We start from the raw sequence: 23,427 nt of genomic DNA, 5'->3' as shown, positions 1-23,427 counted from the left end.
CTTAGCTATTGTAAACAGTGCTGCTATAAACATAGGGGTGCAGGTGCTCTTTGGAATTGATGTTTCTGTGTCCTTTGGGTAAGATAATAAAGAAAAAGTCAAAATCAACAAGTAACTATAAACCAGAGACACACTACGGGGGGCGGGGAGAGGACAAACAAGGTGGGAACCAGGGAGGAGAGGCGGGATTAGGGCCAAAATAAGGGCGGGTGGGAATTGTATGGGGAATACAACCAAGGTGAAAATGCAGACATTGTGCAAAAATGAAAAATGATGTAAGAATTATATAAAATAAAATATTAAAAAAACAAGGGACAAGTGAGCCGGGCCCCCCTGGGTAGGGGGCAGCGGAGAGGGAGGGAGGGTTCAGCGCTGCGGGGAGTAGACCGAGACTGGTTTCTTCTGCTAAACGAGGATCTGCTGAGGACGCGGGACGGGCTTACGCGGCAGGTGCAGGCGTTTTGTGAGCGCCGCAAGGTGAAGCGGGCAGTTCAGGGTGATGGCTTAGCAGGTGCTCGCGGCACATCAGGCCCTGTGTTGCCCGCGGACCACTCGCTCTCCGCGCCGGCGCTCCCATGGTACAGGTGGGGAACCAAGGTCCTGAAGTGGCCACTTGCCCAACATCCTGCAGCTGCTAAGCGTGGAGCCAGGGTTTGAGCTGTGCTCCGTGGGGCTCTGGTCAGGAATAAGCCCCCGGCTCCAGGTTTGGGGTCCCAGTGTGACTCTGAGGCCTCTTCTCCAGCGAGTGCCCAGGGCAGCTAGGTCTGAGGCAGAGATGCGTTTCCAGGTCCTTGAAAGAGGCCCCTGTATAGCTCCTGCCCGGGCCGGCAGCCAACCACATCTGGGAGCGGCCGCCTGACGCCCCGTCCTCACAACAGTGGCTTTGAAGCAGCTGGCAGCGGTGCTGTTTGCCCGTGTGGGAGGGGGCTTCTGGGAGCCCCCACCACTGGCCGGGCTCCCCCTGACTCCTCTCCTGTTCTCTTGCAGGCCAAGCAGTGCGCACCAGTCCAGGGTTGGCATGGCGGATCCCAGCGAAGGCCCCCGCCCAGGACCTGGAGAGGGGGCCGAGCCCCCTGGGGATGAGAGTGGCACCCCTGGCGGAGAGGCCTTCCCCCTCTCTTCTTTGGCCAATCTGTTTGAAGGGGAGGATGGCTCCCCCTCGCCTTCATCAGCTGATGCTGGTCGCCCCTCTGGCCCAGGGGATGGACGACCTAACTTGCGCATGAAGTTCCAGGGTGCCTTCCGAAAGGGGGTGCCCAACCCCATTGACCTGCTGGAGTCCACTCTGTATGAGTCCTCGGTGGTGCCTGGACCCAAGAAGGCACCCATGGACTCGCTTTTTGACTATGGCACCTACCGTCACCACCCCAGTGACAACAAGCGATGGAGGAGGAAGGTCATAGAGTGAGTATTGCTGGCTGTCTGGCAAGTGGTCTCTTCTGTGTTGAGTCCATCCACCCATCCATCCATCCATCCATCCATCCATCCATCCATCCATCCATCCATCCATCCACCTACTCATCCATCCACCCATCCACCCACCTGTCCATCCATCCATCCATCCACCTACCCACCCATCCATCTAACCCACCCATCCATCTACCCATCCAACCATCCATCCATCCATCCATCCACCTACTCATCCATCCACCCACCCACCTGTCCATCCATCCATCCATCTACCCACCCACCCACCCATCCACCCACCCACCCATCCATCTACCCATCCATCCATCCATCCAACTACTTATCCATCCACGCACCCGCCCATCCATCCATCCATCCATCATCTATCTCCATTTCCTCATTCATTCAGCTACTTATCTTTCTACCTAATCATCCACTTATCCAACCCATCCACCTATCATCCATTCACTTAAATGTCTATCTACCCATCCATTCATCTGTCCAGCCATCCACCCAGTGACAGCACCTACCATTTATTGTTTACTGTATGGTGGGCCTTGAACTAAACACCTTGAACGAATCACCTATGTACATGATCTCATTTTGGCTCAAGTGTTAGTTGAATGAATAATGAGTGACTGATTGAATAAATGGGTGAGTTGCTTTACCTTTTTGTCTGTGTTTGGGTGTTCCTCCTTTTTTTTCTCACTGTCTTTGTCCCTTCCAATCTCCATCTGGTTCAATAAGTGACAGAGGATGGGTGGGTGGGTGGTTGGATGGGTGAGTTTACTTTTGTCTTTCTACCTGGAAGACTGCAGGTACCAGGTAGTTTATTCCTTTGTAACTCCAGCTCTCCCTCCCTCCCTCCATCTGGTCTGTCCTGAGGGCTCCCACTGTCCCTACTCTCCCACCCTTGGGTCCCTACAGCCAGCGCTGATGGGTGGGCAGGGGATGAGCTCTCTCCTCACCCTGCCTCTCCCCTTCCAGGAAGCAGCCACAGAGCCCCAAAGCTCCTGCGCCCCAGCCACCCCCCATCCTCAAAGTCTTCAACCGACCTATTCTCTTTGACATCGTGTCCCGGGGTTCCACCGCTGACCTGGATGGGCTGCTCCCCTTCTTGCTGACCCACAAGAAGCGCCTGACTGATGAGGAGTTCCGGGGTGAGCCTCTCAGGCAGGGGTAGGGGGTGGGACAGCCAGGGGTTGTGGGAGGCCTGGCATTGGGGGTCCCCTTTCATTTTGTCATGTCCTTGGGCCCATGGGCTCACTGTATGGGAAGTGCACTGGAAATAGAGTCTGGTCCTGTGTGTCCTTCACTATATTACTTAACATCTCTGGGCCTTTGCTACCTCTTCATTCATTCAGCTCTTCTTTTTTCAGCTTTTTAATTTTTTTAAAAGATTCATCCATTTATGCATACAAGAGCTGGGGCACAGGCCAGAGATGTGGGGGATGAGTGGATTCACCAGAGACAGAATGGGGAACAGAACAGGCAGACTGACTGAAGTACACTGCTGAGGGGAGCAGCAGGCGAGACAGGAGAGATCCTTGGCCGCCCGGGGATCGAACCCGTGCTGCAGAGGCTGCGGGTTGCTTTACAGTGCGGCGCTCAACCCCTTGCACCACCAGGGAGGCCCCATTCAGCTCTTTATGAAAAGGCTAGTGTAGTAGGTAAGCAGGATCTATTCACCTCCACTGCCAAGGGACCTGGGGCCTGCCTGGGCCTCTGAGAAGAAATCTTTCCAGAACACAAGGCAACTGGGGTGCCAGGAGCCCCTGCTCCCTCTGAGGGGTCCTCTGGAAGGGCCAGAATATTGGGCCAGGACTCCTGCGTCTGCTTCCTGGACCCTGCCCCACCCTACCCAGCTTTCAGGCTCCCCGCCCTAGGCTTCCCATCACCACAGTCCCTACGACTTCTGCCAGCTCAGAGAGCTACCTGGTGCAGGCTCCAGACACCCCCCTCAGGACACCAGCTTCCACCGCTACCTTCCCTGTAAATTGGAGAAGTTGGCCTGTGAGCCCCTCAACCTGAGTCTGCCACCTGCCATGTGCCAAATACCAGGTGAGCCAGAATCCACTGGCTTGGCGAGCCTCCAGCGTAAGCTGTCGAGAACTGTGGCACCTGCTACAAAGGAGGGTCTGTCTCAGGAAGGCTGGCTGCCACCCTCAGCTCAGGTCTGGGGAAGCTTCTGGGAGGCCATTTCTGAGACCTCGGGCATGTCCAGTAAGTTAAATGCCAAATGAATCTGTGGCATGTTTCATGTCTGCCTTCATCAGCCTGATTCTTGGGGCACTGAAATGGTACCCACAGGTCATGCTGTCCATCAGGAGAGAATTACCAGATTTAGTTATTTTTTTAAAGGTTTATTTATTTATACAAGAACTGGGGTACAGGTCAGAGGTGCGGGAGGGTGAGAGAATTCACCAGAGAGAGCGGAGAGTAGAACAGACAGACAGACCGAAGACACTGCTGAGGGGAGCAGCGGGAACAGCGCTCAACCTGCTGCGCCACCGGGGAGACCCAAGAATTACCAGATTTATTAAAGAAATATTCACTGGCTGTTGCTGGCTTGACCACATGCTTTGGTTTGGGACATGAGCCCCGAGTTGGAGGGTCTCCATGACACTGCAAATGATCCCATTTGGAGATTTAATAAGCTCTGGCCAAATGGCCCCTCTGAGCCCCCCAGGTTCATTTGGCAAAAGCAGGGGACCCCTACAAAGTGGGGCCATGGTGTCTGCCTCTACAGGGCAGTGCCAGGTTTGCCAAGGCTTCTGGCTCCTGAGTGCAGGACTGAGTGGGAGGTCTTAGCCTCCTGAGCATGGATGGGGCAATGCTAAGATAGGCTGGGGTAAAGGGTCCCTGCAATTGGAACGTGTGTCTATAGGGGCTTACAGTGAGGCCCATGATGCTAATTGAGCACCAGGGCCTCTTGCTTGCTCTGGCCCCTTCTAAGGCATTTGATTTGAATTTGATCTTTTTTTTTCTTTTTTTTTTAAGATTGATTGATTGATTGATTGATTTATACATACAAGCACTGGGTACAGTCAGAAGCGCGGGAGGGTGAGGGAATTCACCAGAGCCAGAGCGGGGAGCAGAGCAGGCAGAAGGACGGAAGTACACTGCTGAGGGGAGCAGCGGGTGTCAGGAGAGGTCTGTACGCCATGTGGGACCCTCCTCTGGGGCCGGGGAGCAGCCAGGGGTCGAACAGGCACTGCAGAGGCTGCGGTCAGCTTTGCAACCCAGCGCTCAACCGCTGCGCCACCGGGGAGGCCCTGATTTGAATTTGAATTCATAATTATATATTCACTTTTGTGTAAGTCTAAGCTCCACAAAACCTGGATCTGTCCCTACGTGTTTTTTTAGCCAGAGGCTCACGAGCTTGTCTGATTCTCAGAGCAGCCTGCAACTACCCCTCCCATCTCCCCAAAATTGACAACCTCCAATTTGATGGTCAATTTAAGGCCATTCACTCCATCAGCCCCTGTGAGCAGAGCCACTTCGCCACCTAGTGGTCATGGCCTGGAACTGCATGTCCCTCCCCTCTTCTGGAAAGTTGCTGTTCTTGGCATCTCATCTCAGGACCTAGACTGGCAGCCCCCGCCTGCCTCCCCACCCTTCACCCTCCCCCCTCCCCCGCCATCCCCCTCACTCTCTCCCACTCTAAGCTGGGTCTGGGGGTGTGGAAGCCCAAATCCAGCATCTAGTTCCACTCTCCACACAAGCCACTTTGGGTGTTTGTGGTTTGGAATTACCGTGGTACCCAGCCCACTGTTTATTAAATGTTTAACTCAGCAAATGGTTAATGGAGACCTAGCGCGAGTCAGGTGCTGTGTCCGGCGAGCAGTGGTGAATAGCTTTCTTCGTGACCCTGTCCTCAAGTTGCTCACGGCCTCCTGAGTGAGACTCCTACATTGATCAAGCCGTCTCAGGAATAAACACACAGTTCTACGCTGTAAAGTGGACCAACAGGAGGCAGTGTGGGAGCTTTTGACCTAGTCAGGAAAATCTAAGAGAGCTTCCTGTAGAAAATGACACTTGAGTCTGGACAAATTGCAATTAACCAGGTGGAAAGAAGCACAGGACTGGGGAGGGTGTGAAGGGGCAGAGGCCTGTGACTCACTGCGGTCAGAGTTTGTACTTTGAGAGGCCCACTCCAACCCCGATGTGGGAAATGGATTGGAAAGAAGGGAAATGGGGCAGAACGAGGCAGGTGTTTTAGGCATGGGGGGAGGGGTGACGGGCCAGGGTGATGGCAGCGGAGGTAGATAGCTGTGGAGGGATTGGAGAAATAGTAGTTAAAATTGATAGAACATGCTGGAAGGGGACGGAGAAGGGCAAGGATGACCAGAGGTCCTGGCTGGCTGGCCATCCCCTGAGAGGAGTGCCCGTGCAGGCCGGGGTGGGTTTGGAGGCAGACATGATGTCAGCATGGAGCCTGCGGCTGCCTGACAGTGAGCAAGCACTTAGAGAAAGAGCTCAGCCCTCCCAGGAGGCCAGAATTGAGTGTGGGTGTGTGGACAGAATCCCCACAGCCCAGCATTCAGGGGCGCACACTCCCCTTATGCAGATGGGGAATTGGAATCTGCTAGACATTCAGGAAGTTGTTACCTGCTGTTGGCTCTGGGCTGGGCAGCAGGGAGTGACTGGAAAAAGCTTATCCAAGTAACTTCTCCCCTGGGAGGGTCTGAGAGTTCCCTGAGTTCTCCTCGCTGATTCTCTGCATCAAGGCAGCAGCTCTGGAGGCACCTCCTGTGGAATAACAACTACAGTGGCAATATTTATTAATTACTAAAAGTCAGTTGATGAAAAGAATACTTACCGATTGCCAGCTGCCCGGCCGTGGGCTCATCAACAGCGATCCATTAGCTCATTGATTTCCCTTTGTGGCCTCCAGTTAGCTAGAAGGGAAGCTGAAGCCGAGGGAAGCTTGCATGGGGTTTGGGAGCAAAGCCAGGATTTGAACCCCAAGGTGCCTGGCTCCAGAGCGGGCATCTCAGCCACGCCTGCACCTCCCCATGCCCACCCCATTCCTGCATCTGGCTGTTCCCAAGCCCCCAGCACCGGTAGGCCAGTGGCTGGCACACAGGGGAGTCTCTTTTCAGTGGTTTGCTCTCTGAAGCTGTAAATCAACTCAGGTAACCATCAAAATTAACAGAAGGGAAGGAGACTTGCAGAGACAGCAGCAGGCATTCCTGGGAGGTGTCTAGGACCCGGTGGCACCAGATGGAGACTGACTTCCTGAGAGAGATGTGGCCACGACAAAACCTTGCGCTCGGCGCACCTCACTATTGCTATTGCTGCACCGGCGGAAGCCCCAACGTCCTCGCCAGCTGCTCCTGAGTTATTCATACCTGGGCCGTGCAGGCCACCCCTCGATGCCCCTCTAGGGGCCACTAGATCACATGCTTCCTGGGGAAAGGATTCTAGGCTCAAGCAGGGGGTCGGGGCTGCGAGCTGTGTCCCGCTTTTATGGGTTCACAGCCCCCCAGCATGTTAAAGCCTCTGACAAGTCCTGTAGTGAGGAAATACGTTGACTTTGCTTAATGCTGCATCCCTCCCCTGCCCTCCCCTCCCCACCCCTCCCCTCCCCTGCCCTGCCCTGCCCTGCCCTGCCCTCCCCTCCCCCTCCCTTTATTTGCTTTTCAGAATTCCCTCCACACATGCTTTGCTAAACATCCACCTCTGCCCCGGCTGTGGCTTCCCACGCTTCAGCCCCTCTGCTCCCGAAGTCTACCTGACCCTCTGGGCTCCGCGAGGCAGGTGGGGAGCAGGCTCAGAGAAGAGTTAAGACGAGTCAGGGCCTCTGGCTTCCCGCGCAGCGCCCTGTCCCCCACTTCTGGGCGAGGGGCTGTGAGCTGAGCACCCTTCCGCCTTCTCTCCCCCAGAGCCCTCCACCGGGAAGACCTGCCTGCCTAAGGCCCTGCTGAACCTGAGCGGCGGCCGCAACGACACCATCCCGGTGCTCCTGGACACGGCCGAGCGCACGGGCAACATGCGCGAGTTCATCAACTCACCTTTCCGGGACATCTACTACCGAGGTGGGGCTCGGTGTGCCCCCAGCGCTGTCTGACTCCCAGCGCTGCGGTCTGGATTCCAAGTGCCAGCACATGCCCAGAAACCAGTTTGTTTTTTTTTTTTAAGATTTATTTATTTATGCATACAAGAGCTGGGGTATAGGCCAGAGGTGCGGGGGGTGAGAGGATTCACCAGAGACAGAGTGGGGAGCAGAACAGGCAGATTGACTGAAATACACTGCTGAGGGGAGCAGCAGGAGAGACAGGAGAGGTCTGCTGCACCATGTGGGTCACCTCCCTGGCCGGGTTTCAAACTCGTGCTGCAGAGGCTGCGGATTGCTTCATTGTGCAGTGCTTAACCCCTTGCACCACCAGGGAGGCCCAGAAACCAGTTTTTTGAATGAATAAATGTATGAATGGAAAAGGGGACAATAACTACTCCCCTGACCGTGATATTCTGAGTTTCAGAATCAAAACTTCCAAGATGCTGTGAGACTAGTGATCGGTGAACTTGGGATTCTGGGCCTGAGGTGCTCTGGTTCCAGATGCTCTAGAGTTCTGTGATAGCGAGTCTGCAAGGCAACAGCTTTAAGAGGCAAAAAAGTCACAAGCCCCAGCTCCCAGGGTCTAAGTTCTGAGATTCGAAGTCTCAGACTTGTGATCTCACAGGTTTTTGGATCTAAAGAGAGAAAATGAATTTTGTATTCCAAGTTCAAAATTCTGTGAGATCAAGATGTTTCCTCTCCTTTAGGATTAAAGCCTCCCGTGAGTGTGCAAAATTCCCATATTTGGGATCCAACAAACCTCAAATTCTGCTCACAACGATTCCACATTCCAAACTCATTTGCTGCCCTTGGGTGGAGCCGGCCCAGGCTCTACCTTCAGCCTGCACCCCGCCTTCATGCCCACTCAGGCCTCTGCCCCAGTGACCTCCCCCACCCCCCTCCAGGTCAGACCGCCCTGCACATCGCCATCGAGCGCCGCTGCAAACACTACGTGGAGCTCCTGGTGGCCCAAGGAGCCGACGTCCATGCCCAGGCCCGGGGCCGCTTCTTCCAGCCCAAGGACGAAGGCGGCTACTTCTACTTTGGTGAGGAGGGGCCTGTGGGGCTGGGGGCTGGCGGTCCATGGGGGTGCCACAGACATGACTATTCCCCAAACACCCAGCCCCAGACAGCCCCCTGCATGTGGGGGTCCTGCTGGCCTTGATCCCAGATTCTTGCCTTGAGGGGTAGGGCTCTGCCTCACTTCTCTGAGCCCCAGCTTCCTCCCCTGGGGCTTATGAGAATGCAAAGTGTGATGGGGTGCGCAGAGTCAGCACGCCCCCACCTTACTGTGGGCATCCTTTTATCCGAGCTGGGACCGAGTGTCAGAGAGCTCGGCCCAAACCCCATTGCTGCCACATTGTCCCAGTTGGACAACTGAGAAAATTTGAATTTCACCCCCGCTTAAAGGCACGTCATTTGGGGTTCAGGGGACAAAGTCTTTCCTAGAATCTCTCCCAGCCCCCAATCGCACGACCAGGTCCCCAAATAGCCATGCCTGTCACTCCGGCCTCACCCACAAACATGTCCGGCCACCCTGCGACACTTAGAGGCTTGGGGCCCAAAGCAGCGCAGGCACAGCCCGCTCCGGGCCCCCGCTGACCCCGCCACCCGGCTGCAGGCGAGCTGCCCCTGTCGCTGGCTGCCTGCACCAACCAGCCCCACATCGTCAACTACCTGACGGAGAACCCCCACAAGAAGGCAGACATGCGGCGGCAGGACTCGCGGGGCAACACCGTGCTGCACGCGCTGGTGGCCATCGCCGACAACACCCGCGAGAACACCAAGTTCGTCACCAAGATGTACGACCTGCTGCTGCTCAAGTGCGCCCGCCTCTTCCCCGACAGCAACCTGGAGGCCGTGCTCAACAACGACGGCCTCTCGCCCCTCATGATGGCCGCCAAGACAGGCAAGATTGGGGTGAGTGTGGGGCCGCGGGGCCCAGCTGTACACACACACACACACACACACACACACACACACACACACACACACACGCGCGTACGCACGCACGCTTGAGGCAGCTGCTGGCATCATGAGCATCCATATGCTTACTCGCCTCCCTCCCTGCCCACCTTGGTGGGCAGATGCCCTGACTCAAGAACCTGCTCTGGCTCCCTAGCATCCAGCCAACCTACTCACCTTCACCCCAGAGCGTCTTTCCTCACCCACCCTGGGTGCTCGCTTCCCCTCCCCACCAGCCAGGATGGGTCAGTGATGTAAGAGACACCCACCCTACGTCACTCCCATCTACCCCACCCTGGTCTGGCCCCTGGCCTGCCAAGTGGCCTGCCCAGCTCTGCCCCTCTCCGCGCCTCACAGCGCAGGGCCTAGAGAAGGGTTTCTCTAGACATTTGGGTGGGAGGGTGTTGCGGCGGCGGGGTCATCTGTGCACTGCAGGATGTTGAGCTGCAATCCTGGCCTCACTGGCGATAACTAAAAGTGTCTCCAGGGTCACCACATTGTCCCCTGGGGACAGCATCACCTTGATTGAGAGCCAAACCTGGAGCCTTCCAGAGTCAGTGGCACTGGGCCCCAAGGACTGGAGCTGCCACTTGCCATCGTGACCTCAGCCCTCTCACCTCACCTCTGTGTGCCTCAGTTTCCTCAGTAACTTGGGATAATAGTCCCCTGTGGTACAGTGTCCTGTGTCAACCAATTGAGAGGATCCACTTAAAGCTCAAAATAGAGTCCCGGATTCCCGGATCAGGAGTAAGTGCTCAGGAAATAGCAGGGGGCATTGTTGCTCTATTAAAAAAGCAGCAAAAATTACTAAGATTGCAATTGGACCAGAGTCCTGAGTGAGTAGAAAAGGCCTGTGTTGAAATTCTGGCTTCACCCTACTCACCCTTGTGGCCTCAGGCAATTCCCTCCCCTTCTCTGTACCTCAGTTTCCCTGTGCGTCAGCCCCCGGGCTGACAATAGGGAGAACCAGCTATGAGGATTATGACTAGAATTAACATATTAATGGGCCTGATTAATTGCTGCTTTAATTACATCAAGGAGATATTCATTACAATTCAGGATGTGACGGCTGGTTCAGTTGGGCTTCAGCTGACTGCTTGTGTGGCTTCAGGGAGCACCCCCACACACATGCACACACACACACACACACACCACCTCCCTTTGTGCATCTGTAAATCAATCTGGTAAAAGGATTAAAACAAGATTATGTGAGAAAAGGGTCCGGCACCTAGTGGGTGCCCCAGAAATATTTTCCCTGCCCTCTTTCTTGCTCTCTGGGAAGGTCCCAGGTCCTGGGGTCCCTCTGATGAGAGGGGCTGAGCTGCGGGACCCTCTGCCCCTCCCTTCTCCCATGCAGATCTTTCAGCATATTATCCGCCGGGAGGTGACAGACGAGGACACGAGACACCTGTCCCGCAAGTTCAAGGACTGGGCTTACGGGCCCGTGTATTCCTCGTTGTACGACCTCTCCTCCCTGGACACGTGTGGGGAGGAGGCCTCTGTGCTGGAGATCCTGGTGTACAACAGCAAGATTGAGGTGCTGGCTGGGCTGAGGGTGGGCCCGGGGAGGGGGCTGGCACTGGGAGTTGGGCAGGGGAACTGGGGCTGGGAGTGGGAGCCCAGGCATGGGCCCCCTAAAGCAGCAGGTCTGTGGGCTGAGTGCAAAAGAAGTTGCCGACTATGTGCCTAGAAGGGGGGTGGGATGGGGAGGGTGGGTGTGGAAATGGTAGGACTGTAAGATCCAGGCGTCAGGGTGAGCAGGACTGGTTTGGGATCCTGGCTCTCTATCACTTAACGTGCTCTGTGACTCAGGACAAGTGACCCAACCTCTCTGAGCCCAACTTCCTCTTTTGTAACATGGGGAGATAAGGATGGTGCCTATCCCTGTCGGGTTATTGGGAGAACCAAATGAGTTCACTTCAGCACCGCCTGGCACAGAGCGAACATTACGTGTCGGCTATTATCATTAGTAGTAGTCGTTATAGGAAGTTTTGAAAGCCCCTTTTTTCAGTTAGCAGTATTTTGTGAACATCATTCTGCACCATTAAATATTCTTCTGCAATATCAGTGCAGCATGTAAATGTACTACAGCCTAATTAACCATTCTGCTATCCGCGTTTATTTGGGTCTGTTTCTGTCTCAACTATCAGGAATAATAGCACAATAGCATCTTTGTGGCTACAACGTTGCTCAAACCCATGGTTATAAAGAAACTTGAGTCATTAAAGGGACAGGATGCTGTTCAAACAGGGCAGAAAATACTGGGGACTGGCTGCAGGTCTCCTTTTCAGCCCTGACTCTGTGAGCTGGCACAGATATCTTCCCTCGCTGGAGCTCACTTCCCTCATCTTTGAAATTAGTGATCCGCTTGGCTCAGATTAGAACTGGTGGGAGGTTTAGCATCTCTGGTGCTGATTGATTGATAGTGTCTTCCCTAGGACTGCTTCAGAAGCTATTGTGCAGGGCTCGATTATTGATGTCTGCCCTGCATTCAGAATTGGAAAGTTGTGATAAATCAAGTATTTATCATCCTTGTGCTAAATATCCCAATCCTGCTTCTTGAATCAAAGTTTCTGAGTATGGAGCCGCAGAGGTGCTTTTGCTGCCAGCAGCTTGTTAGCATCCGCAGATTGGAATTTGGTGACCATGAGGTTAGCTTTCTGGTTCTGGGCTCTGTGAACCTAGAATAGGCTGGAGAGGTGAGTTGGGGCAGAATTGGGCAGAGCCAGGAGTTTGGGGTTGATTCTGAACCCCCATCCACCTCCCTGTGAATCCTTGAGTGTCTCCGAAGAATGGGTTTGGAGGAGAAAGCACTCTCAGGGCAGAGGGTGGAGGAAGATGCTGGGCTCTGACCACTGAGGTCCCCAGGTCAGCCCTGCCCACCCCGCCTCCCACAGAACCGCCACGAGATGCTGGCTGTGGAACCCATCAATGAGCTGCTTCGGGACAAGTGGCGCAAGTTTGGGGCTGTCTCCTTCTACATCAATGTGGTCTCCTATCTGTGTGCCATGGTCATCTTCACCCTCACTGCCTACTACCAGCCACTGGAGGGCACTGTGAGTGAGCTGAGCCCAGCTGGATGGAAACTGGGGCCCAGTCGGGTCCTCCTGCTCCCCCTAACCCATGGAAGGGATTGGAGAAGGCTTAAGAACAGACTGGGAGGCGCCCCCCAACACCCAAATGGGCGAGAGGGAGGGAGGAGGCTCCATGGAATCCAGATGTTCAGGGCTCTGGGGAGCATGTGGATCTGGAGCCCGAGGTTGGCGGGGCATCATGAGGACCTGTGTGCCCCCATCCCTCAGCCACCATACCCTTACCATACCACGGCAGACTACCTGAGGCTGGCGGGCGAGATCATCACACTCTTTACCGGGGTCCTGTTCTTCTTCACCAATGTGAGTGCTTGGCCCTCAACCCACCCACCCGCTGCCCCTGCCTTTCCCTCCTCCACCTGTGGTTTCCCTTACCTCTCCCCCAACTTGTCTCCTCTCCTTCCTTCTCTCCCCTCCATCTCTTTCTCTGCCCTAAATTCTTCTTTGCTCTTCCTTATCCTCTTTTCTGTGTACCACACTCTGCCTACTTCTCTTCTCTCCGTCCCTCGTTCTCCTCCCCTGGACACGCCTGCCGACTCTGCCCCTCTCACATGCCTCCTCTTCGGCTTCCAGATTAAAGACTTGTTCATGAAGAAATGCCCCGGAGTGAATTCTCTCTTCATCGATGGCTCCTTCCAGCTACTCTAGTGAGTAAGGTCTCCAGGCTGGCAGCTTCTGGGTGAAGAAGGTAGCGTTGGGCTGGTACATTATCCAGCCTGGGGGAGGTGACTCTAGTAGGAGTGAATTTACCCAGCTTGGACAAGTGTAGCCCAAAGTCAGGGCAGGACCAGTGACAAGAAAATGGAACTTCTGATTAAAAGAAGATTCTGGTTGTTAGGGAATTACCACCATATACACCAAGGGTAGAAATAATCTTTTCTCCCCCCCATTTTTTTATTATTACTTTTTAAATTTTATGTATTTTTACATCATTTTTCATTTTTGCACAAATGTATGCATTTTCATCTTGGTTATATTCCCCATACAATTCCCACCCCCCCTTGTTTTGATCCTACTCCCTCCGCCTGCCCCCATAGTGTGTCTCTAGTTTATAGTTGCTTGTTGATTTTGATTTTTACTTTATCATAATTAAGTCTTTTTCCTGGTCCCTTATTTAGGTTTTCTAGATCCCTGCTATGAGTGAGACCATCTGGTATTTTTCTTTTTCTTTCTGGCTTATTTCACTGAGCATGATCCCTTCCAGCTCCATTCATGTTGCCACGAATGGCATGAGTTTATGTTTTTTGATTGCTGAGTAATATTCCATGGTGTATATGTACCACATCTTCTTGATCCAGTCATCTATTTGTGGGCATTTGGGTTGTTTCCAAAGCTTAGCTATTGTAAATAGTGTTGCTGTAAACATAGGGGTGCAGGTGCTCTTTTGAATTAATGTTTCTGTGTGCTTTGGGTAAATACCCAGGAGTGGGATTGCTGGATCATATGGCAGCTCCATCTTTAGCAGGTTGAGGAATCTCCACACAGCTCTTCATAGAGGTTGGACCAGTTTGCACTCCCACCAGCAGCGCAGGAGAGTTCCTTTTTCTCCACATCCTCGCCAACATTTGTTGTTGCTAGTTTTTTTACTATGTGCCATTCTCACTGGTGTAAGATGGTATCTCATGGTAGTTTTGATTTGTATTTCCAAGGGTAGAAATAATCTAACTTCGTATGTAGGTGGTTGATTGTTAATGTCTGTCTGGAGTGCTTGTTGAGAAGACTCTTGAGGCTGTGTCTGTATTTCTTAAGAATGAGAGCTGTACTTGATTATTGATGTCTGCCTAGGGCATAGGATGAGTTGCTGTATGTGTGCTGTATCTTTCCCCTTTCCTTAGTTAGAGAACAGTGAATTTCACTCAGCCATGAAAAACTCCATTGAAGACCACTGGATCTTTCTCTGGCAGTTCCAAAGGAAATCACTTTGGGATCTTGCAGTACCCCAGGGTCATTATACACACAGTAATTGTGTGTGAATTGAGCTTTTGGGTTAACCAAATGCTGGGGAAACCCAATGAAGTCACTTTGTTTCTCTTCTGCAATCTAGAAGGCATCAGGATATCCTGGTACCCTGGAGGCATGGGGGCATATCTCCTCTCCAGGACCTCATTGTCTGCTCTCCCCTCTTGCCTCTCCCCTGGTCCCTGCTGCCCTTTAGCTTCATCTACTCGGTGCTGGTGATTGTCTCGGCGGCCCTCTACCTGGCAGGAATTGAGGCCTACCTGGCTGTCATGGTCTTTGCCTTGGTCCTGGGTTGGATGAACGCTCTTTACTTCACCCGTGGGCTGAAGCTGACAGGGACCTATAGCATCATGATCCAGAAGGTAGGGGATAGGGGACCTCCATATCACATATCCTTGGAGGGAATCACACACACCATATACATGTCTTAGGTGTACAGATAGTGCTGCAGACCCAATGCTGCAGGCGCTGCGGGGGCAGAAGGCAGGAACTAGACATTGGGGAGGGACAAGGGTGGAACTAGAGAGAAGATTTGGGATGGAGGAGGTGGGAAAGTGAGGGCCCACGTGCCTTAGCTTTGCCTCCATAAATCTGCTGGTGTCTTTAGATCCTCTTCAAGGACCTTTTCCGCTTCCTGCTCGTCTACTTGCTCTTCATGATCGGCTATGCTTCAGGTGAGCTTGGGTGCCCTGGCAGGGTGGGGTGAGGGCTGGGGCAGCAGATGACACCTGGAGCTTGTTCATATTCAGTGTTTGGAGTGTTCTCACTGTGTGCCAGGCACCAGGCTAAGTACTTGCCCATCCCTGCCTCACTAAATCCTCCAAGTCTATAAGGCCAGTGCCTTTATCACCCCCTTTTATAGGTCAGGAAACTGAGCCTTAGAAAGGTTAAGTAGGGCCTCCCTGGGGTTAAGTCTCAGAACTATGAAGCTATCTGCAGCCACTGCAGCACGAGTTCAGTCCTCGGCCAGGGAGCTACCCACATGGTATGGCAGACCTCTCCTGTCTCGCCCGCTGCTCTCCTCAGCAGTGTATTTCAGTAGATCCACCTGTTCTGCTCCCCACTCTGTCTCTGGTGATCCTCTTATCCTCCTGCACCTCTGGCCTATATCCCAAAGGTACAAGCATAAATAAATAAAATGTCTTAAAAAAAAAAAAAAAAGGAAAGATTAAGTAATTTGCCCAAGAAGGTCAAAAGCTAGGAAATGGTAAAACTAGCTACTTAGCTATTGTTACAGAGGAAGCCACTCAAAGTTAAACAATACTCGTTGGTTATTGCTCACAAATCTATGCATGGTTGTGCTGACCTGGGCCAGTTCTGGCTCATCTCAACAGGCTACTGTGCCTGTGGTCAGCTGGCGGGTTGGCTGCCAACTGACTAGTCTAGCTGGGATGGCCTTGGCTGAGAGCAAGGGGCAGCCTTACTCTCCTTCACGTGGTCACATACCCTTCAACCGGCTAGCTTGGGCTTATTCATAGGTGGTCTGGGGTTTCCAAAAATGTGAATGGAAGGAATTGTTCAAGGTCATTGCCTGCCATGGGGTCACTTCTGCCTCATTATATTGGCGAAAGTAAGTCTCAAGGGAAGGGTGAATTTTAATAATTAACCAGCTCTTATAGGCTTTTTAAAAAACTCAATATTGGCTCCCTCCAATATGCCCTCTCCATGAAGGCAAAATTCCATGGGACCTCAAAGGCAGAGCATGAGGGAACCAACCAAGCCACCGTGCTGGTCCCCAAGGGGTGGGTGATCTGCCATCTAATGACCAGCACCCAGATGGGAGTGGAAATCTCAGCCTTCACCAGGCTACATTCACATCTGAAGAGGTTGTTGATCTGGGAACTGACACTGAAACAGAGATCTGCTGATGGTGATATGTTAGCCTGATTGTGCCAAGGCTCCGTGTGGAACACGAAGTGGCATTGTAGCCTTAACTGGGGAGACTGGACAGGGTACAGTCCCTCTCAGGGATAGGACTGCGGGGAATTAGACTACATGTTAAGGACTGTAACAGTTTGGGTTTCAAATCAAGAATTCAGCACTTCTACAGTCTAATTATAGAAATGGAGGCAGAAACTTAGAGGTTGGTTAGCTACTTGGTGGCCAGCTTGATCCCAGGGCTTCTGTGAGGGGGCACTACACCTCCAAACTATTCATAGGCACTGATGTTACCCATTTTTATGCCCAAGGCAGACATCACTAATGGATCACAGAACAATTTTTTTCTTATAAGTGCAGATGAGGTCTCAGAATCCCCAACACGCATTTCAGCAGCCATTACACTGAAGAAGCGTTTGCATATGAGTTGAAACCTGCCCACTCTAATCATGGGGTGATGGTACTACTATGTTCTAGGCCCCTCTCACAAAAGGGACTGGACCCCCTCATCTCCCTGCCCTGGCTGGTGCTGGGAAGGTTGCTGCTGCTAGAGCATGTTGAGGAGGACTCTGAAGCTTTGTTTGGGCTTAGCAAAAGGGAGAGGTATCTCATCACTTTGAGAGATCTGGAGGGGGCAGGCCTCCGGCAAGCATGACTTTAGCACAGTTTGCTTCCACCTTTTCTCTTTGAGCTGGGAAGCAGGAGCACAAGAGAGAGTCTTCCCCCCAAAGCATTGGCATTCCAGACTCCAAGACCTCTGAGAATGGTAGGCTAGACTAGGGGTTCTCAGCCTTAACATTTAGGGTCAGATAATTCCTGTGGGGCCATCCTGGGTATGGTGGGTTGTTTAACCATATATCTCGGTTCTACCCACCAGGTGCCACTCCTCCAGGTAGGACAACCAAAATGTCCCTAGGCATTACCACATGTCCCCTGAAGAGTGCCAGACTAGATCCTGGGGACCTCTTCCTTGTTAGCTAGATTTGTAGAAAGAGGAAAGGCTTTGGATTTAGGAGGAGCTGGGTTTGACTCCAGGTGTGGCTCACATGCTGGGAAATCTTGGCCCCGGGCTCCCTATCGCCAAGCTTCAGCTTTCCCCTCCGTCAAATGGGAATGATTCTCCTCATGCTCATGCTTGTCGCCCGGCCCTCCGCAGCCCTGGTCTCCCTCCTGAACCCGTGTGCCAACATGAGGGTGTGCAACCAGGACCACTCCAACTGCACAGTGCCCACGTACCCCTCGTGCCGCGACAGCGAGACCTTCAGCACCTTCCTGCTGGACCTTTTCAAGCTGACCATCGGCATGGGTGACCTAGAGATGCTGAGCAGCACCAAGTACCCCGTGGTGTTCATCATCCTGCTCGTCACCTACATCATCCTCACCTTTGTGCTGCTCCTCAACATGCTCATCGCCCTCATGGGGGAGACGGTGGGCCAGGTCTCTAAGGAGAGCAAGCACATCTGGAAGCTGCAGGTGGGTCCCTGCTCTCCCACCCCTACCCCTTCTCTTGCCGGCATGGGTGCCCTGATGCACCAGCAGCCTCAGCCATCTGCTTTGGGCGAACCCCTGCCAGTCATCCTGCCTCTACCTCCCTGTCTGTGAAACTGGCCTCGAAGGTGTGGCCTGCCTCCCTAGCCACCTTGTGGCTTTCTGGGTGGCTTTTGGCCTGGCTACCAGCAAGGGTCCCAGTCACCTCACGGTCCAGCTTGTGGGACACACTCAGTTTCACTGGGGCCTCCTGGGTGGGTTCAGTCAGCACAGGGAAGGTGCGGAGAGTGTGGGCATTTCAGCAGAGCTAAATGCCAGCGCTAAACCTAGGCAGCTTCCCTGCACCACCATACACCCACCACAACCCCGGGGAGATGAAACTGGGGAGGGGGTACTGCCCACATCAGCTCCTCCTGTACCCGGCCCAGTCACAGGCCCTGAGCAAGCTCTTACAGAAGCAGAGGTGGGCCCAGGATTTGCCCGCACAGGGGAGTTGCTGCCATTACGTGCTGAAGATTTCTTTGCAAGTTTCTAAAAGATGGGTGTGTGCACCCTGGTTTGCCCCAGGCCCTGCTCTGCCCTGGTGTTCCTGACACTGAGGGGCAACTGCTGTGTGTGTCATGGGGCTTGGGCTGCAGCCCTCTGCATCTGCTTCTACTCTACGTACCTGTGCTCCCTCACCTTCGTTTATAAGCCCATATCTGGGGGCAGTGGGAGCTGGAAAGCCTGGTTTGCAGCACGCCTGGCCGTTGCATCATTTCTGCCATTAGAGCAGAAGGACCGGAGGAGGCTCACCAATGCCCCTCTCCCTCCACAGTGGGCCACCACCATCCTGGACATCGAGCGCTCCTTCCCCGTGTTCCTAAGGAAGGCCTTCCGGTCTGGTGAGATGGTGACTGTGGGAAAGAGCTCGGATGGCACCCCAGACCGCAGGTGGTGCTTCAGGTGAGCCGGGGAGCCATCTGCCAGATCAGGCCGCCTTACTTTTATACCCACTGCAACTGCCTGAGCCACTGATGTCTGGATCAGTTCTGCTGGGTGATCCTGGGCAAGTCAGTTCACTTTTCAGCCTTGGTTTATTCATCTGTGAAATGGGGCAATGATAGCGCTGTGTCTAATCCACTAGACAGGGGGCGAGCATAGAACACGGGCTTGGCTGGTGCCACAAGCACATTGGGACCTCCCCCACCCATAGCAGCTCTGTCCCTTGCTGGAGGAGGTGGAGACTTGGAGACTCATCTTGGGTCTCACATTTTATCAACAAGACAACAGGTGGGCTTCGCTGCTGCTTCCACTGCAAGGGGGAAACTGAGGCATCAGCGCTTCCAGGTCCTAGGGCCTTATCCAGTGGGCAGGGAATGCCAGCTCTGTGTAGGGGATCCCCTGGGCGAATCTTCATTGGTGAAGCGATCACAGGCATAGAGGACAGTCAGTCCTCACCTGACGTCATCGACAGGTTCTTGGAAATGGTGAATTAAGCGAAACAACGTGGAGGAGAGCAGATCCTGAATAACTTTGTTTCACTCAGCTTTGACCGGGATGGCTTTTTCTCATCAATGTTAGAATGAAAGGACTTTGACTAGAATGACATTATTCAAGGATCTGCTGTGTAAACATCATGTTTGGGGTCAGGCAAAGTCAGCTTCCTTGTCCGCGAGGTCAGGGGACTAATAGCACCAGCCCCCAGTCCCGTCAAATCCAAAGTCCAAATCTCGACTCTCGCTTACGAGCCCTGAGACATGGACAAACTGTGTAATATGCCACAGTCTCCTCTGCAAAATGGGAACAGCGAGTGTGTCTTCCTCGCTGGGTCCTGACACAGCAGTTCCTCAAAAAATGGAGGCTGTATGAAAAGGGCAAAAAGTAATTTTCAAAAGCAAAAATTCTATAGAGCCAAATCGGGCCCACGAGGCTGAAATCTGACTTTTAATGGGGGTCTCAATAGTGGGAGGCAAGAGGGAGAAAATACCCACCCATTACACTACCAACAGGGGTTAATGTCTAAGACACACAAAAAAGCTTGTTACACTTAATAACAACAAAACCCAAACCACCCAATTAATAAATGGGCAGCAGATATGAACAGACAAATTCACAGAAGAGAAGATCCAGAAGGCCAGGGGACAGATGAGAAAATGTCTAGCGTCACTTTTAATAAGGGAGAAGCAGGTCAAAACGCCGATGCCCATGAGACTGGCACATGTCAAATAGCCCCACCCACCACCAGTGCTGGGGAAGGGAAGCTGGTGCAGCTCTTCTGGAAAGTGATCTGGTTTTACCTTAAAGCAGAAATGGAAATACCCTATGACCCTATGAGCCTCCCTTTGGGCATCTATCTGAAGACCGTGAAACCATCAACTTGTGAAGCTACGTGCCTACAGTGTTTGTTGCCGCATGATTTACAATAACTAGGTGACAGAAGCAACCTCAGTGCCCACTGGTAGAGAACTGACTGGAGAAATGGAGGCCCACCCCTCTCTGGGTGCTGTTTAGTCACAAGGAAAGACAAATGTCAGCATTTGTAACAAAATGCAAGAGAATGAGTGTCGTTAAGCAAGACAGAACAATGGCAATAAATGTTAATAAATGTTGGATGTTTTCATACATGTGAGTAAAATAAGGAATCAGAATGAGTGACTTAACAAGGCAAAATGTGTGTAAACTAGGGCATACTCCTAAAGGAATTGCGGTTCCTGAAGTTAAGAAGGGGGAGAAGAAGACAGGGTCATCGGGGGGGGGGGGGTGGTAGAAAAAATAAAATAGCAATTAAAAGTAATAACAAGAGGTGAGAGTGTCTAGGAGGATGACCATCAGCACATGAATGGATAAAGAAAATGTGGCATATCTATGCGGTGGAATAGTATTCAGCCAGGAACAGGAACGAAGCTCTGATCCAGGCTGTAAGATGGATGAACCTCAAGACATGGTGCAGAGCCGCACCCCAAAGGCCACATGCTGTATGACTGCATGTGTAAATAATGTCCAGAATAGGTAAAACGGAACAGAACAGCGTGGCCAGGGCCTGGGGGAGGGTCCTGGGGAGCTCCTAGCTGGTGGAACAAAATTTGTTTGGGGGTGATGAAAAGGTTCAGGAAATAGTGGGGATGCTTGTGCTACCTTGGAAATAGAATGACTGCCTCAGAATTGGATCCTTAAAAATGGTTAAATGGCAAATTTTATGTCCCGTGTGTTTATGACAATACAAAGGGGAGCACTGGGGAGGCTGGGGCAGGGCGGCTGCCTGCGGGTGGCGAAGGGGGTTGTCTCGGTGGGGGGCGCCCCTGACGCTCCCTCTGCTATGGCCCCACCAGGGTGGACGAGGTGAACTGGTCTCACTGGAACCAGAACTTGGGCATCATTAATGAGGACCCGGGCAAGAACGAGACCTATCAGTACTACGGCCTCTCGCACACCGTGGGCCGGCTCCGCAGGGGTGAGTGGAAGGGGCGCCCGACCTGTCCTCACCGCTAGTTTGCTGTGAGCCCCCCTGTGCCTTCTCTGAGACTCAGCATTTATGCCTGTGGAACGGGGGGCTTGGCCAATGGGCTGACGGCTGTGCTTCCTCAGCTGCTGCGAGTACCGGGGGCACCTCATCTCCAGTTTCCTCTGCTCTGGGCGCAGGAGGCCGGGAGCACTCCGTTCTCACCCGAGCTCCAATGCTCCTCCTTCTGCTTCCTCCTGTGTGTGTGCTCTTAGGTGGCCGCCTTCACCTCTCTGAGCCCCAGTTTCCACCCCTGTAAAATGGGGATAGTAATACCTCCCCTGTGAGATCCCCAGGGCTGCCCGCACACAGTAGGTGCTCAGTGTATGCGTGTGCAGGGTCCACCGACCCCCACCTCCCGCCGCTGTGTTGCTGCAGATCGCTGGTCCTCGGTGGTGCCGCGCGTGGTGGAACTGAACAAAAACTCCAACCCGGACGAGGTAGTGGTGCCTCTGGACCACGTGGGGAACCCCAGCTGCGATGGCCACCAGCAGGGCTACCCCCCCAAGTGGAGGACTGATGACGCCCCCCTCTAGGGGCTGCAGGCAGGGCAGGGTCTAGCCTGCAGCCCTACCCTGTCCCTTCCGCCCACCCATCTCTAGTCCACCTGCATTTCAGGGGTGCCTCTGGAGTGCGCCCCATACCCTCCTTCAACTCTCAGAGGTGAGGGCCAGGCGCAGATGCCTGGGAGGCCCTGGGACCCTCTGGTCCGCGGCTCTGCCTCCCACCCCAGGCCCGGGGCTCCTGGCTGCCGGTCTCACACCCATGGAGTCACATACGCCAAGCCGGGGCCCTTCCACCCACGGGGCTCAGGCCCCTGGCCCTCCATTATTTATTTGCTCTGCTCTCAGGAAAGCGGCGTGACCCCTGCCCCCACGGAGCTCTGCCAGCCGAGCCCCCGGCCGAGCACACGCCCCGGGCCGCGTCCACCACCCAGTGCTGCCGTGGGTGGCTCTGCCGACCGGCCGGCGTCCTTGGGGTGGACCCCGCTGTCTGCTCGGAGGGGCCCTGGGACTTGTTGGTGCTCAATAAATGGTCATTCTTTGATGGTGGAGATGGCGGGGCCGGTGGTGGGGTGCGCGGCCGCAGGCATGGGGATGACGGCACTGAGAACTGTCTGGCGTGGGGGTGGCGGGATAAGGCTGGTGGGGAGACACATGCTTGTTCAGGGGAGCGAAACTGGGGGAAGAGCAAAGGTGGGGAGAGGTGGGGGGGAGCAGAGTGGTGTTGGGGGAATTAGGTACACTGGGAGGGACAGTCTGCCCGAGGGGTGGGAAAGCTGGTGTAGGTCGAATGGAGGTGGGGGTGCCAGCTCAGGTGAGGGGTGAGTCATCAGTCTCAGCAGTGGGAAACGAGGAGGGCGGCCTCAGCCAGGGTGACAGCAGTAGGCACAGTTAGAGAGTTTATGACCCTGGGGTGGACACGGCACCTCCCGCCCGTCTGAGGAGCCCATGTACCTTCAGGGATGTGAATGGGAGCTGGGGTCGAAGGTCCCCTCCTGGGGGGTCATTCACTGCTGATCCAGCCTGGGACAGCGCCAAGCCTCCTGTCATGAAGAGGGACCCCCACGAATACCCCAACCTGTTGCCTCTGCCCTGGAGTGGAGGAACCTGCAATTAGCTGAAGCTTCCCCCTGACCTCTGCAGGCCCCCGGGTCCTGGCTTGGACTGGGGTCTCTTGTCCCCTCAGAGAAGAGCATGGGTCCCCCAGAGCTTGCATGGGAAAGGCGCAGGCATGGGGGCTGCAGACTTCCGTTTGGACCCTCTGGCTAAACCTTGGCAGTGGGTCACTGTCTCCCTGGGTGCGTGGCCCCGTCTACCAGAGGGTCGGAGTCATGACAAAGGGTCGGAGTCATGACAAAGGGTCTATTCTTGTGTCTGAGGAAGGGCTGGGGGCCTCCAGCCTTCCCATCGACCTGTTTCTTTCCACCTCCCCCCACCTTGCCTTCCATGGGCCGGCTGTCTTTCCTGTTCCACAGGTGGCCCCACTTTCCCTGGGGTTACCCATGTCCTCATTCTACCCAACACACACACAGAAGGTCTTCACCCAGCGTTCTCAATGGGGGCAGAGTCACAGGAGACATTCTGCTTGGGTCA

At 53.9% G+C, this 23,427-nt stretch overlaps 1 protein-coding gene across 4 annotated transcripts; it reads left to right on the top strand.

The window, feature by feature from the left end:
- Positions 1-990: 990 nt before the first annotated feature.
- TRPV4 (transient receptor potential cation channel subfamily V member 4) lies at positions 991-21,867 on the top strand (the record flags this gene model as incomplete). Of its 4 annotated transcripts, XM_084254323.1 has the most annotated exons (15): positions 991-1,404; positions 2,395-2,567; positions 7,296-7,448; positions 8,374-8,514; positions 9,090-9,388; positions 10,791-10,970; positions 12,331-12,489; positions 12,736-12,828; positions 13,099-13,172; positions 14,681-14,846; positions 15,092-15,158; positions 17,519-17,835; positions 18,668-18,795; positions 21,162-21,283; positions 21,710-21,867. In XM_084254323.1, 15 exons carry the CDS (start codon positions 1,019-1,021, stop codon positions 21,865-21,867), a joined length of 2,616 nt encoding a protein of 871 aa, XP_084110449.1. The 4 variants fall into 4 exon arrangements, with proteins under 4 accessions (XP_084110449.1, XP_084110446.1, XP_084110447.1 ...); XM_084254320.1 differs by lacking the exon at positions 8,374-8,514 and having other exon boundaries at positions 1,019-1,404; XM_084254321.1 differs by lacking the exon at positions 10,791-10,970 and having other exon boundaries at positions 1,019-1,404.
- Between the last annotated feature and the right edge of the window lie 1,560 nt (positions 21,868-23,427).

The sequence above is a fragment of the Talpa europaea genome (genome assembly GCF_964194135.1).
Source record: "Talpa europaea genome assembly, chromosome: 14".
In the NCBI taxonomy this organism is placed as follows: domain Eukaryota; kingdom Metazoa; phylum Chordata; class Mammalia; order Eulipotyphla; family Talpidae; genus Talpa; species Talpa europaea.
This window is presented reverse-complemented; position numbering and strand designations above follow the sequence as displayed.